The sequence below is a fragment of the Meles meles genome, chromosome 9 (assembly GCF_922984935.1).
Source record: "Meles meles chromosome 9, mMelMel3.1 paternal haplotype, whole genome shotgun sequence".
In the NCBI taxonomy this organism is placed as follows: Eukaryota; Metazoa; Chordata; class Mammalia; order Carnivora; family Mustelidae; genus Meles; species Meles meles.
The window spans coordinates 66,429,537-66,444,541 of NC_060074.1; the positions used below are offsets into that span (position 1 = coordinate 66,429,537).

The following is a 15,005-nucleotide window of genomic DNA, read 5'->3' on the forward strand; positions in this document are numbered from 1 at the left end:
GCAAATGCCCTCCACTGTCGTGTGTATACTCTAAGTTATTTTTCAGAGTCCTGATATGAAACACGCTCTAGAGGGGGAAGTCAGTCAAAATGATTAGAATATTTTCAGCACAAACATAACCCATTTAAAATCATAGGAATCTAAAATATTTTGCAATCATACCTGGCCAGGGTTCATCTTAGAGTGAGCATTGATTAAAAAGGAAAGAAAGAAAGGACAGCAATTAGGATTACATGCCAATCACAGGATTTTAATCACAGCAAACACAAATCCCCGAACTTCATTTGTTTTGTGGCAAGTTCTGATTGAAATTAGAAAATATTAAAGTTAGAAAAATCTTAGGACCACAGCCCCCCCCAAATTTTTTTTTAATTTGACAATCTAATGGCCTCATTTAGTCTCATTTTTCTAAAAATTAAGTAAAAACACAGAACCAAGTGCAAAGGATTTAATGAGAAATAGCAGCCAATGGTGATTTATTTGAATTCCATGATGCTTATCCTACACAGATTTGAACTCATAGAGGAACTGAAATCCCTTCCTTAAAGCTATATGGGACTGAGACAACCGTGATGGCCAATAGGCCACTGTGCGCTCAGAATGAATTTATGGCCATTAAACTGTGGTCAGGAAACTTACTGCAAAGTGGGGATTCATCTGTCCCATTGGGGCAGTCAAAGATGCCATCACACACTGCACTCAGATTCACACAGACGCTATGGCCAGGGCAATGCCACTGCCAACTGGGACAGTGAAAGGCCTGAGTGGGGCAGTCCTTCTCATCACTCATATCCCTGCAGTCATTGTCCCCATCACAGAGCCAATCTCTGTGGATGCAGTTTCCATTGTCACACAGGAAGTGAGAAAGAGGGCAGGTCCTGGGGGCACAGCCATGGTGCTCATCAGATCCAGAGATGCAGTCTTGGTGCCCATCACACTCCCAGCTCTTCGGGATGCAAACACCATCTGCTTGGCACTGAAATTCATCTGGGTGGCACATCCCAGGAGGCCTAGTTGCTAAGAGAAATGCATGGGGGAGATGGGCTTGTGAATGCAATGAATTCATAATCCTTTTTATATAATTCCTAGATTCAGAGGAAATGATTTTGGATCAATGGTAGGTTTATGATAATGACTATGACAAATTTAATAGTAAAGTCTAAAATGATATAGGGTTTTCAAACATTGTGGTAAAGAGAAATCTTTATGTGTCTGACAAGTTCCTAAGTCAAAATAAAATTCTGTTTCCTATGTATTTAATGTTATTCAATTACAGGTTAAATAAAATTTGTCTGCCTCTTTATTAAATAATCACCAGTGCATTTCAATACAGCTTAAACAGCCATTAATTTGTTACTCTGAACTCATTGTTTAATATCATATATTTTGATGTTATTAATTTACCCTCAACCAACCTATACCCAAAGAAACCAGCATACCTCAAGTAAACAAAAGGTGACAGTAAATCCTTACTTCTTTGTAAACTTTCCACTATTCATTGAGCAATCCTGGAGAGGTAAGAGTGCTTCCCTATCTCACAGGGGTAAACCCAAGCTTCCTCCCAGGCGCCTTGTCAGGCCACAGCAAGTCAATGGCAATTGACAGTTTAACCACAAACCATCACATAAGAATTTCATGTTTTCAACATGAAACAGGAAATCAATGATTAAGAATTACTGGGTGCTGTACACATCTATAAAGTATTATGCATTTTATTTAACTTTTCTTTTTTCTTTTTTTAATTTATTTAACAGAGCTCACAAGTTGGCAGAGAGGCAGGTAGAGAGAGAGAGAGGGTGGGGAAGCAGGTTCCCTGTTGAGCAGAGAGCCTTATGTGGGGCTCAATCCCAGGACCCTGAGATCATGACCTGAGCCGAAGGCAGAGGCTTAACCCACTGAGCCACCCAGGTGCCCCTTAACTTTTCTTTTTATTCATAGATTTAAACACTTTTTTTTACTGACTGGGGAGAAAGAGATGAATAAAAACCTACTTTTTATGACCCAAAACACCATTATTCTAACAAACGATCATCTTATTTACAATATAAAATCTATTTAACACAAAAAGTGAGCAATAAGAGATCCCATCCACTATAGGTCTCAGACCATGGAGATTATAGATCCATCAGATTTTTATTCCACGAAGTCCTCCTTGAATCGTAGGACTGGAAGGAATTTCTTTTCTGTGGACCTCAACTGAATTTTACCTGTACCATTTCTAAGGCCCTTGTTACTGTATCCCTTGTTTCAGCTATCTCTTATGTTATGTAATTTCTCCTACCCTCTCTAAGGAATATCTCAGCAGATATTCAACTAATACTAGCTGAAATGAATTCATTTTAGTCAATATCAAATACCACTTCACACCATCTATACCATGATTTGATCTCTCTACTGAGATTTAAAAGAAACCATTAAGACATCTTTATGTACAGGAAGCCCCAAAAACTTAAAACCCACTAATTTAGGATATCCTAAGAAAATTAATAGTAAGAACAAAAATATCTAAGAAATATTTAACCTACTTAAGAACTACTAGAACGTGCCCATTTATACAACCACTGGATTCACAAATTGTAAGTCATTATTTGGGAATACCTAGTCAACTTTACTGTGTGTACAATACCATTTTCCTTTGATAATAGTCTGTAAGTCAGGCTGTCTTCCCTCCCAAGTTTATCCAAATTAGGGAAAACCTGCAGTAATATCAATGCCAATAAAACTGAAACATGCAGGGGCACCTCGGTGGTGCAGTTGGTTAAGCGTCGGACTCTTGATTTCAGCTGAGGTCAAGATCTCAGGGTCCTAGGACCCAGCCCCCGCCCTGGGCTCTGCCCTCAGCACGGAATCTGCCTGAGGATCTCTCTCTTCTTCTCCCTCTGCCCCTCCCCCTGCTTGCACCCTCCCTCTCTCCCCTGCCCTCTAAAATAAATAAAATCTTTTAAGAAAAATGAAACCTGCAGATAGATATATGGTACTTACAACAGTCTATCTCATCAGAGTGATCTTCACAGTCAAAAACACCATCACAACGATATATGCTACTAATACATCGACCCTCACTGGCACATTTGAATTGAGAAGCAGTGCAATTAATTACTAAGAATGAGAAAAAAAAAAGCATTAGAAATTAGCTCAAGGAGAAAGCCACTAAACACTGAGATTATTTTTAAACATCATGAATAAAAATAAAGCAATCTACTTACCACAACCAGCTTCATCAGATCCATCAATGCAGTCCTTATCCCCATCACAGACAAAAGATAGGTCAATACATCGATGATCGGGACAGTGAAACTGACTAGGCAGGCATGTCTCTGTAAGTTCTAGTATCATTCAAAAACAAAACCAAGTAACAGTTTATTTCTTGTTCAGTGCGTACTAGAGTCAAACTGCAAAATGCTAAGGAGATATACAAATCATCTCATTTGTATGTGTGTCCAAAATTCCTTCAAATTGGCCACACTGCCAAAGTCAGCCCAGTGAGAGCATGCAAAGCCAGGACAGTTTTTCAGAAAGAGGAATAAAAGGATTATCGGTCAGAGTTAGAATCTATGATTAAACTTTGAAAAACAGACTACACTTTCAAAGTGAGCATCATGAACCTGGACTGGACCACACCTCATGAGTATTACGGTGTCTGTGGCTCCACAGAAATGCTAAGCAATGGAGCCCAACTAGGCGTCACGGTTGGCATGACCCACAGGCCTAGTAGCCACAGTATACACACAGGTCACAACTGCATTTAATCCAAAATCTAAGCAGAACAATTAATTCTAGAAACCAGGGTCCCACCATGCTGAAGAGACACAGCCTTAGAGTCAGACATGCTTGCTGGCTGCCCATCCACATGAAGCCATATTAAATAGAGACTCACAGAATGTGAAAGTTAAAAGAGGTCTTAAAGACCAAATGCTACGGAGGAAAGTGACTTGCCAAGTCATGCAACCAAGACTAGACGTTCATCCAGGGAACTCCACCCTAAACCATGATTACAGACACAAAAACAATAACCTAAAAGAATCAGAACTAGCAAGATGAAAAGCAGGCAGACAGTTCTAATGGAAATTTAAATTTCCCATGCCTCTGTATTTTATCCCCTGTTTGCCTCTATGAAATGAAAACAAAAACCAGTAGCCAAATGTCTGGATCATTTGTATTTAGAAACACACAAATTTGCCTTAAATATGTGGAAAGTCAGTGGAGCAGTTCTTTCCCAGTTCGTGTCTGGATGTTAGACATCAGACCAGTTCCTCGTTTTGCATCCACAGAACTCCACGCTCAGGGGGACTCAAAGTTTCTGGTGTCTTTGATCTTAACAGCCACTTGATATGGGAACTGACAGATGCAGCAGACGTGACAACGACATCGTGAAAACTGTGTGAGCCTTGGAGGAAAGTGTGCAAGGCCTACTGACTGTTCAGATCTGTTCGCTAGGCTGACCCACCAAGGGAAGTCCGTGCCAAACTTACGGCAGTTCTTCTCATCAGATCCATCCGAGCAATCGTTATCTGTGTCACAGAGCCAGCTCCTCGGGATACACAGGTGATTATCACAGGTGAAGAAAGATGCCGGACAGGAAGTGGGTGCCTGGGAGGGGCAGTTCTCCTCATCACTGCCGTCCACGCAGTCGAACTGCTTGTCACACTTCCAGTGTGCGGGGATGCACTCTCCGTGGTGACAGGTGAAGGCGGAAGGTGCACAGGAATTATCTACAATGAAAACAAACTGGTCACCAAGATGTTTGTTTCTATGTCAGACGAGTTCTTAGCTTGTAAAGGCCCTGCTCTTTTTCAATGGGAACAATATACCAAATGAGAAGAAAGGCTGGCTAATGGAACTTAATAAAAAAAAAAAAAAAAAAAAGGAAGAGGGTGCCTGGGTGCTTCAGTGGGTTAAGCCTCTGCCTTTGGCTCAGGTCTTGCTCTCAGGGTCCTGGGATCGAGTCCCACATCAGGCTCTCTGCTTGCCAGGGAGCCTGCTTCCCCCTCTCTCTCTGCCTGCCTCTCTGCCTACTTGTGATTTCTGTCAAATAAATAAATAAAACCTTAATAAATAAATAAACAAACAAACAAGTAAAGATTTAAAAAAGGAAGAAATGTGTAAGTCCTTCTCATCATCAGCCTCATCATCACTAGCGGACATTTCTTTAGCAATTATCATACACCAGGCATTTCTCTAAGTGCTTCGTGTTATTTTTTTTTTTCTCTCTTAATCTTCACATGAATACTGGTAAGTATGCAGAATTATCTGCATTACAGATGAGGAAACTCAGGCTTTGGGAGAATTAGGACCCAGCTCCCTATTCAATCTCTAGTTGGTGTGATCTGAGGCCCATCCATTATTTCTAAGCTAGTTCCTCTAATCAGTTTCTGCAGAAACCTTGAAAATGTGCCATCCAAGAAATGCAAATTGATAAAATATTCAGGCAAAAATGTGTACTTTCAGAAACAGGAAGATAATAGACAAAAGAGAGAAAACTTTAGAAATTACAAAAAAGTGCAAGTGGGCACTTTTGTTTTCAAATCTGACCCTCTTCTTTCTCTCCAAAAAAACAGGTTATTATTACCATTGAGCTCACCTTGATAGAAATTTCTTAGATTTCAATTCTTTTTTACCTTTTTTTTTTTTTTTTTTTACATTTTAAGGGGATGCTTTTGTTTTCTGCAATAGCATTCATTAGGCCCCGGACTTTATAGACTAGATTACCACTAAAGAAAAATATAAACGTTAAGACGACAATTTCAGCCCCATTTTACTCCAAAGTCGGGGAAAGGGAATGTAGCACATAGATTTTCAAATGCCACGATTCCAAGTACCTATTCTGAAATACTATCCTTTCACATACTAAAGATTATAACCTATTGATTTCGACATGACTTTCTGAGGTGCTTGCCAAGATGTCGTGACTGTACTGGTGACCCAACAGGCAAAGTCAGGGGGAAAAAAATTGTTAGTCAATATAGTCCAAATCAATGGTAGAAATCATTGGTAACATTATCTATTAATGATATTTCAATTACCTAGATTCCTAAAGCCTTCGGCTACATATTAAAAATGTGAAATTCTGAAAGATTTTTTTTTCCCACAGAGATAACCCAACCTCTAAATAAAGGAGGGGGCACCTCTCTGTATTCTGCTCATCACAGAAAGTATCTCCTGGGTGTAAATTACTTACTGAATATGCCGCATAGGTGCTCATCACTGTTATCATGACAGTCATCTACTCCATCACAGCGGTAGTGACTGGGCACACATCTGCCGTTGCTACAGGGAAAGGAAAAGGAGCCACACTGCTCCATGGGTGGTTCACGGGATGGGTCTTCCTGGCATGTCAAGTGATTAGAAGTCAAACTCATTCCATACGGGCAACCACATACCCGCTGGAAATTTGGCACTGGGAAGCAGAAGTGGCTGCAGTCGCCATTTGGATGTGTGGGTCGATTACAGTAATTAGAACCTGAAAAAGCAATGCCGGGGGAGATAGTGAGTTATGTAGATTTCCACTGGATGGATCATAGGTGTAGTCTATGAAGGAAAACAAACAGGAAAAGAACAATGTTCTGACTCAACACTACGAAGTAACTTCTTTCTGGAAATCAACATGCCAAATATAACATTCAGTACAAACACAGAAAGTCCTTAAAATATGTTTTCCCAAAAATACTTCTAGGGTTAACAGAGCTGAACAGAGATTGTAAGTCTTACATTCTTTATCTGGGTGACAAGAATGTGTAACAATCAGGAGCTATCCTACATTACAAGTACTAAAGAGAAAAGAAGCCACCATGTTAAATAAATACAAACAGATGAAAAAAACGTGGCAATCTCACCAGTCTGAGTGTTGGCATTGTATGATTTCACATGCATTATATTAGTGATGCCACTTCGGACAATCCTCATGTCTCCACCATCCGTTTTCCTGACTCGAACAATAGCACCCAATCTCCAGTCAGTAAAAAACACATGGTCTAGGAAGAAACACCAGTAGTTAGTATTTTCATCACATCTCACTTATAAATCATTTTGGGAAATACAACAGGCTTGTAACACTTCTTGCAAATACAAGAAGATTTTCCAATAAATATCTGTATAGGGTGTCTGTGATCATTTTCCGTGACTTGTTAGTCTTTAGGAATGACTCTTTACAAGGCAAAGATGATATATTTAATGGTACCAGGGTTCCAGTTCAGGCAGGCGTGCATGGAGTCTGCAGACGGCATTTAATAGCCATTAGGTTTAGATTTCCATAGGTAAAAATAAATTTTTGGATTATTCATTAGAGCATTGAATGTGCCTCATATGACTTGAGTTCTTATTCCAGCTAAGGCACAAGACTTCTGAGTGCTTACAGGCAAAATACTTAACTGTGTGAGGGTTTTTTTGTTTTCTTTTGTTTTGTTTTTTTTTGGTAAAATTAAGAAAATAGACTAAATCTCGAACCTCCCTTTCAGATCAACCATTCTATATATCTTCTATATAGCTATATGTCTTCACTGAGGACACTAATTTTTTTTTTTTTACACTCAACTTTACTAGGAAGCTGTTGAAAGGGAAAAGTACAGATCTGGTACAAAAAGGAACTTTTGCCGTAGCTCTGGAGATCAGTAAAATAATCCGCAGGAGTGTGCCTACCCCACCCCTACAGCTATAGTCATATTCCATGAAGTTCAAAACAGTAAGAAAGAGGCATCATAAGATTCTAAACTTCAAAAATTTAGTCATGCTCACTTTACACTAACTACCGAAGCAGGGAAGGAAACGTACACATTTTTTAAAGAATCAGTGAATTTTTCTCTTTTTTTTTTTTTTTAAAGATTTTACCTATTTATTTGACAGAGAGAGATCACAAGTAGGCAGAGAGGCAGGCAGAGAGAGAATGAGAGGGAAGCAGGCTCCTCGTGGAGCAGAGAGCCCGATGCGGGACTCGATCCCAGGACCCTGAGATCATGACCTGAGCCGAAGGCAGCGGCCTAAACCACCGAGCCACCCAGGCGCCCCCAGCTAACCAAAAAATGCCTAAAATGCCACAAATTTTATCATTAGACCAGTTTTCCTTATCTGTGGCCTAATCAATGACTAATCAGTCAATGACTTACTAAATCTTATCTAGACTGAGTCCCACCACTCAAGAAGGTATCTTACTATACTTAAATAGATAAGACGTTCAATAAACCTTTCACTCCTGTGTGGTGCACAGATAGTCAAGCAGATCTAGCCTTTCATTCAAAAGAATGATGATTTCTATGATGTTATGCAATCAAAGAATTTTCCACAAAAAATTCTCAATGAGGACAGTGTTGGGAGAAACTTCTTATTATTTTTACTATTACTATTATTATTATTTGGGGAACACTGTGTTGTTTTCATGAGTATACATCAAATTTTTTCATACCGATAAAACCAAAAGGTATTGAAACTGCATTTTTATTCAATCCCAAAGCATTTTATCAAGAGCAGAGAAAATTTAACATTCTTATAATGTTCCAGTGTAATAGCAAATGGCTGTCTGACATCATTAATGAAAAGGGAGTGAATAAATGGGAAGGCATAAAGAGGAAGGATGAGTATTTACAACTGACTCATCTCATCAAAAATCTTACTCTTTCAAGAGCATTTTTAAAATATTTTTAAATACCATGCCCTCCTCCATAGATAAACGGACAGCAGGATGGAACACGCAATATATTTACTAGCTATCATTCCACACTATATGTGTGGGAGAAGTCTTTGATTTACAGTCGTTGTCTAGTATTTTAAAGCACCTGGCTCATTTTTCAGAGTAGGAAGTTTCAACCAGGGACACAACTAGCCCATGGGTAAGGCCTCTGGTGGATCCCAAAATGGCATTTCTCTAACTGGACTAATTCTGGTTTGTCAAACAGAACCATGGTAGATTTTAATGTCTCCTCACCCTCTTGACCTGGCACTTTTGTGCAACGCACAAGCTATTCAATCATGCACAGAAACCTTATTTTCAAGACTCGACAAACCACCTGTTTCACAAGTGCCACGCCAAGTTCTTATTCCTAGCAACTCAACCCACACAATACCATGCCTTCACTCAAGAGGGAAGGATACATCAGTGTGATTCCGATGGCTGTAGCCTCCCAGAATTCCATGCTCAACGATCTTTACTAGCAGCAGTCAATTGTTAGAAAGGTTGATGAAAAAACAAGTACATCTCGCTATTTTTCACAAGCCATGTTCTAACATTTCTATGTAACGATGATGTCAGTTACTCAACATGTGTCTAAAAAGCTTCAGAGTCATTCAGTGACTATGCAGTTGGTAAACATGTATAGTTTTTCCACAGTGATTCTGAGGACATTCGTATAGAAAACAACAAAACATTACAGGTTACCACAAACGCTCTTGTTTTATTCCTGAAAATGATGAAAGCAGCAGTTTACTATTTCCTTGTGGGATATTTATGTAATAGAGTACTCAGGGAGTTAAACTTTGTAACACATGCAACCTACAAAATGCTATACCTACGTTATCAGTTATTATCTAAAAGTATCTATAAGAAAAATACACCTTAACAGTGAAAGGTTTAGACAAAAAAACAAATGTTTTGTCTATACATAATAGCACCATTTTCATTTTTCATATTCTAAAGGAATCAACTTTTCTGGAAGTGTGAGACTGTCAAATGAGGATGAGTCCGCTGTCAACAATTTGCAGAGGAAAAAACAACACACACTTTCATTGCTTCAAAGCATACCTTCAAAGACAGTGAGTCCAAATGGATGAGTCATCTGTTGTATATGGCCCAGGTTTCTTCTGTCTAAACCATCAAAGGTGCTGTGCTCAATTTTGTCAAAAAAGGCATCTACCCAGTACAACCGTAAAGCACTAAAATGATAAAATACTTAGTTATCTATCATCCAGAAGCTAGTAATGCACCCTCTACACTGAGGGCATTCATAAATGTTATGTTCAGTTGAAACATTTATTAAGCAAAGTTTTTAAAAACTAAATTATATTCATTAACAATGTAATAGTTGTATGCCACCCCAAGACACAGTACTTTCATGAAGTGATTTTTAATTATCTTAGAAAACTTAAAATGGGGGTGCCTGAGTGGCTCAATTCGTTAAGCATATGCCTTTGGCTCAGGTCATGATCCCAGGGTCCTGTGATCAAGCCCCAGATGGGTCTTCCTGCTCAGTGTGGAGTTGGCTTCTCCCTCTCCCTCCTGCTCACGCACTCTCTCTCTAATAAATAAATAAAATCTTTACAGAAAAAGAAAACTTAAGATGTTGTTATCTTCAAGTTAGGTATTTTATTTTTCTCCTGGCTAAGTCCACAAATTAAGAAAGCCATGTTTAAAAGGCTAAATATACTTCTTTCGTCTCTCCTATAAACTACTTTGGCATTTCATGTCTCTAAGTTTTTTTTACCCTGATACCTTTTCTTACATTCTTAGATAGATCATTAATTTCCTGAGAATTCTATCTTTTACTTCAAAATTCTCCCAGAGTACATACATATGCAAATATGCATTTGTTGATTAACTGACACAAAAGATTTCCTATCCTCAAGATGCCCTCTATGAAAATTACATGATTTGAATTTCGCCAAATCTCTATCCTATTTCTAATGGGATTTGGGGCTTGCCTCCTCTGTACTAACCTCTCAAAGGTCCTATTATTGTGCCTCCTCTATCAATTCCCTCACAATATTCATGCAGTGCATTAGTTTTCATCTCAGGAGAAGTTGGCCAACTATGTTTATGTTCTTTGCATCCTTATATCATTCTATAGCCTTCTCCCAGCACCAATCGATGATGTGAAAATATCTGAGCGCAAGTAGTACCAGTTTCCTTACTCCATTATATTGCTTCATAATTATGTCTCAGTAAGTGGGAACTCAGTAATTTGGGATGATTCCTACTTACCCCCAATCAATGGCCAGCCCATTGGGCCATCCAAGAGTAGTGTTCACTATTGGCAAAATGTTAGATCCATCGCTCCACGCTCTCATAATTTTAGCAGGACGGAACCAGTCAGTGAAGAATATGTACCTAAAAAAAGAGGTAATAAATCAAACATGTTAATACTGGGACAAACTACATGACTTGGAGAGATTTAGCACAAACTCAGATTTTCCAGAGACTTGCTACAACTAATTTCACTTTCTGTATATGCTATTGGGCTTATACAGAAAAAATAAAATCTGCCTATTAAGCAGACTGAGTATACAACCGATCTAACTCTTGTTTTTTGGGTCTCTTAATTAAAGGTTTGGTTATCAACATATAACCAAAGTCAGAAATATAAATGGCATTAAAATGGGCATCCAGAGGAGAGAACCACTGCGCTAAACCTAGGACCTGAAACTATTGTCATCAAGTAGATTCTTTTAAGAAAAAGACATAATTACATTTTATGATTCTATTTTTTAAGTAATCCCTATACCCAACATGGGGCTCGAACCTACAACCCCAAGAATGAGTCACATGCTCCACCAACTGAGCTAACCAGGCACCCCTGGGTTACACTTTAAATTCTCCAAAGTTGTTGAAATGAAATTATATACTATGGGCAAGAAAAAAGACTTTAATCTCTCTTTCCTCTCTGGGTTAAACAGCTACGACACACTAGATAGCTCTTTAGTCATCCCGCACAAGGAACTGATTAATCTGTAGCAGGAAAGGATTTCATCTCTGATGAAGAGTGCACCCAAACCAACATGACTTTCATACAATCTCTACCCAAGGCATGTTTATGTTATTCTGAAGAGTGACATAAAGAAAAATCGGGGGGGGGGGGGGGGAGATTTGTCTTTCATGTGAATCTTAGAAACTAAAATTATTAATCTTTTCCAAAAGTAACTTTCTGAAATGTGACTTCATATTCTTTTAAATGGAAGAGTCAGTAGAAAAGAATTTAACAGCTTTTCAAAACCAAATGCCAAAGATTTGGTTTAAGATAAATTCATTAGAAAATCAACTCTCTACAGAGCAATACAATTTCTTATTAATAGTATCACCAGTTTTTAAATGTTTCTTACATTATTTCATAGGGAGAAAATCTAAATACAAAATAAACATTCTAGAGGCAGCATACAGAGTTCTTAGACACAAAGGTTTTGTAGTCAAGTGGCCTGGAATCTGAATCCTAACTGTGGCTTAACAGGCAGTCATCCACCTGGCTCACAAACCAGCTTTCGAATTAGACAAGATTATGTAAAGTGCTCACTATGTGCCCTCCATGAGTCAGGCTTTCCTGACTCCTACTCATTTTCATTTTCATTTTCATTTTTTTTTAATTCCACTCAACTACAACTACCCAGCTCAGACTTGTTGGAAACAAACATACTAGCTATTAACCATATTAGAAATAGAAATAGAAATAATTAGAAAGATAAGAACCTAAAAAGAATAGTATAAACTGTTTTTGTCTGACACCACCAGTCATGGAATGGTTAAACATAAAACTCAGTGTGTAATCTGAAAGACTTTTTAGTCTGAAAACTACTGAATGATTAAGCAAGTTTTGCTATGCTTTATACCAATACATTAAAGCAGGGGAAGAATTTGAGCCTTTCCTGATAATACCACTGCACATTCAATCCTTCTCTACTAAATCTGTATCACATTGTTGGTCCTCTTCAATTGTGGAAAAAAAAAACAACCCAAATTTTAGTGAAGACTGGGAAAGCTGAAACTAAGGAGAAAGTGTTTTCAAAGAGCTAAAGAATAAAATTTAAGGTGATTTCAATTTATATAGTTCTATCCTACATTTGCTGAACTTACCAAAAAACTGTGGCACCACTTTTCCATAACTTTAAAAGACATACCATTTCAAGCTCTTCAGAAAACATGAACACACTTACCCAGCGATAGGATGAACTACAATTGATCGTGGGTTATTTAAATTCTGGATGATTGCACGTCTCGATTTATCAGCTAGCCTCATGACACTGATACTCCTGTAAGAAGGGTCTGTCCAATAGAGATTCTTTGAAATCCAGTCAAAACTCAAACTTTCAACACTTTCCACCCTGTTGGCAGTGAGAATCTCTCTTCCTGTAAATTGAGATATGGACACGGTTTAAACTAAGCATATTCTATGACATACATTTTCCTGCTACTGCATATTTAAACTGTGTCAGAGTTACAGCATATTTCAGTAACCCATATGGAATTCCTTAAAAAAAAAAACAAAACTAAACTGCTGAGCAAAACCATGAGATAAACCTAGAATCTATCCATTCCCAAAAGTTTGGATCTCACAGAACAGAAATGATTCTGATAAACAGAACCAGAAGTGGTATGCCCTACATTTACTCCCCTGTTCAACCTTCTAGAAAAAAAATTTCAAAGTTCTCATTGCAGAACATCTGAAGAGAAGATACCTGAGTTCACATATTCACAAACACCACCCACAGACTGCTCTGATAAGCTGACACCGCCAGGTACGACTGAGGGAGGGGGATCTCTGAGGTGGGATGGCCCAACCTTCTCATCAACAGCCTTTCAAAAACTCGAAGTTGCCACGTTTTGAAAAGACCAGTGAAGATACCAAAAGAAAACCAGAACTGGGTATGGGAGAAAAAAGACCACTTTTTCTCTTTGTGAAACTTTTCTGTCTTATCCTCTGTTTTTCCTATTTTTGCTAAAGAAAATCTGAGTCACAGTAAAAGACAACTCTTTTTTGTAGGAAAGTAGGAAAACCAATGTTAGTGCTTTTTCCATTCATCTACTTGGTGAGTTATAAAAAGAAAGTCCTCTAAGTGCTAGATACCATACTAGATACTTAGGAAACATAATATTGCTAATAGTATTATTAATAATAGCTTTCACTGAACACTAGTTATGAGACAGGAAGTGGGTCCAGGAATTTTACATGGGTTCATCCACCTTTACAACAGTTCAGTCAAGGTATTACCAGTATCTCTATTTTGCAGATGAGGAAACTGAGTCCTAGAAAAGTGAAGCATCCTGAAAGAAGTGTGGACACTGCCTTCAAGGGATTTATAATGAAGTGGGACAGAGCCAGGGGGCAAAAATCAAAGAGTAATGGGTGTTATGACAGAGGTGTGCGCAGAATGATATGAAACACAGACTCCAAATGAAGCGTATGGCAATGCAGAGGTGAGGAAAACTTTCCCAAAGGAAGTGTTGAATCGGGTGCTATAGGAAAGCAAAAGCTTGGAAGTGAGAGGAAGACAGACCGAGAACTCCACGTTTCAAAGGTTAACACGTTAATGATAGAGGCTAAAAGAAAGGGAAAATTCTAGATAACCACCAGATCTGGGAGGAATGGGAGAAGAGAAGGGGAAGAGAAGGGGAAGGGAGAGTGGCCATGCTCTATGCTAAGGCAGGACGTCTGTGAGGAAACTGGGTACAGATGTCTACTTAGCTTGGTTTTGAGGTGTGGGATGTATGGTGAGATATCCAAGGCAGTTGGCATTCTATGTCTGAACCTTAGAGAGCTCAGAAAGAGATTTATATCATCAAGTGAAAGAGCCTTCTTTGATCTTTCCCTCATTCCCCAGGTTAGGAAGAAAATCTATTGTAAGTCTCCCCACACTGATTGATAAATCATTACATAAACAGTAATCAAAGACACGGAAGGTGCAAAGTCATGCAGAAGATGAAGAAGAGGAGAACCAATGCTGAACACTAGAGAACACAGTTGTTTAGGAAACAGGCAAAGAAGGAAAGACCTGTAAAGAACACCAGAAAAAATGGCCAAGAAAGAGAAGGAAACAAGACTGGAGGTGACCAAGATGAGAAGGGTTTCAAGTGACACAGTTGGCAGATTGAGACGGCATGAGAAGTAAGTGGCAAGTACAAATGTGGAAGTGAGAACATGAACATGTAGTCAACCATGGAGAGAGCAGTAACTAGAGAGACACAGGGACTGGCAGGTGGGTTGAATTTTTAGGATGAGAGATCTGAGCCTATCTGAGTTCCTGAGAGCTTTATTCAGCTGATCTTTAACTGGTTTCTGACAACTCATTTTCTACACGTTTTCAACTTCACTTATTCC

The 15,005-nt window shown here is 38.7% G+C and overlaps 1 protein-coding gene across 3 annotated transcripts in view; it reads right to left on the reverse strand.

Moving 5' to 3' along the window:
- LRP2 (LDL receptor related protein 2) overlaps window positions 1–15,005 on the reverse strand; it is a 209,281-nt gene that overhangs the window by 104,487 nt on the left and 89,789 nt on the right. For all 3 annotated transcript variants that reach the window (XM_046019204.1, XM_046019203.1, XM_046019202.1), the window contains exons 17-25: window positions 12,844–13,036; window positions 10,904–11,029; window positions 9,728–9,858; window positions 6,834–6,971; window positions 6,179–6,460; window positions 4,473–4,712; window positions 3,207–3,326; window positions 2,983–3,099; window positions 640–1,017 (exon numbers count right to left, since the gene is read on the reverse strand). In XM_046019204.1, coding sequence (XP_045875160.1) covers window positions 640–1,017; window positions 2,983–3,099; window positions 3,207–3,326; window positions 4,473–4,712; window positions 6,179–6,460; window positions 6,834–6,971; window positions 9,728–9,858; window positions 10,904–11,029; window positions 12,844–13,036 — 1,725 coding nt within the window. The remainder of the gene's footprint in view (window positions 1–639; window positions 1,018–2,982; window positions 3,100–3,206; window positions 3,327–4,472; window positions 4,713–6,178; window positions 6,461–6,833; window positions 6,972–9,727; window positions 9,859–10,903; window positions 11,030–12,843; window positions 13,037–15,005) is intronic.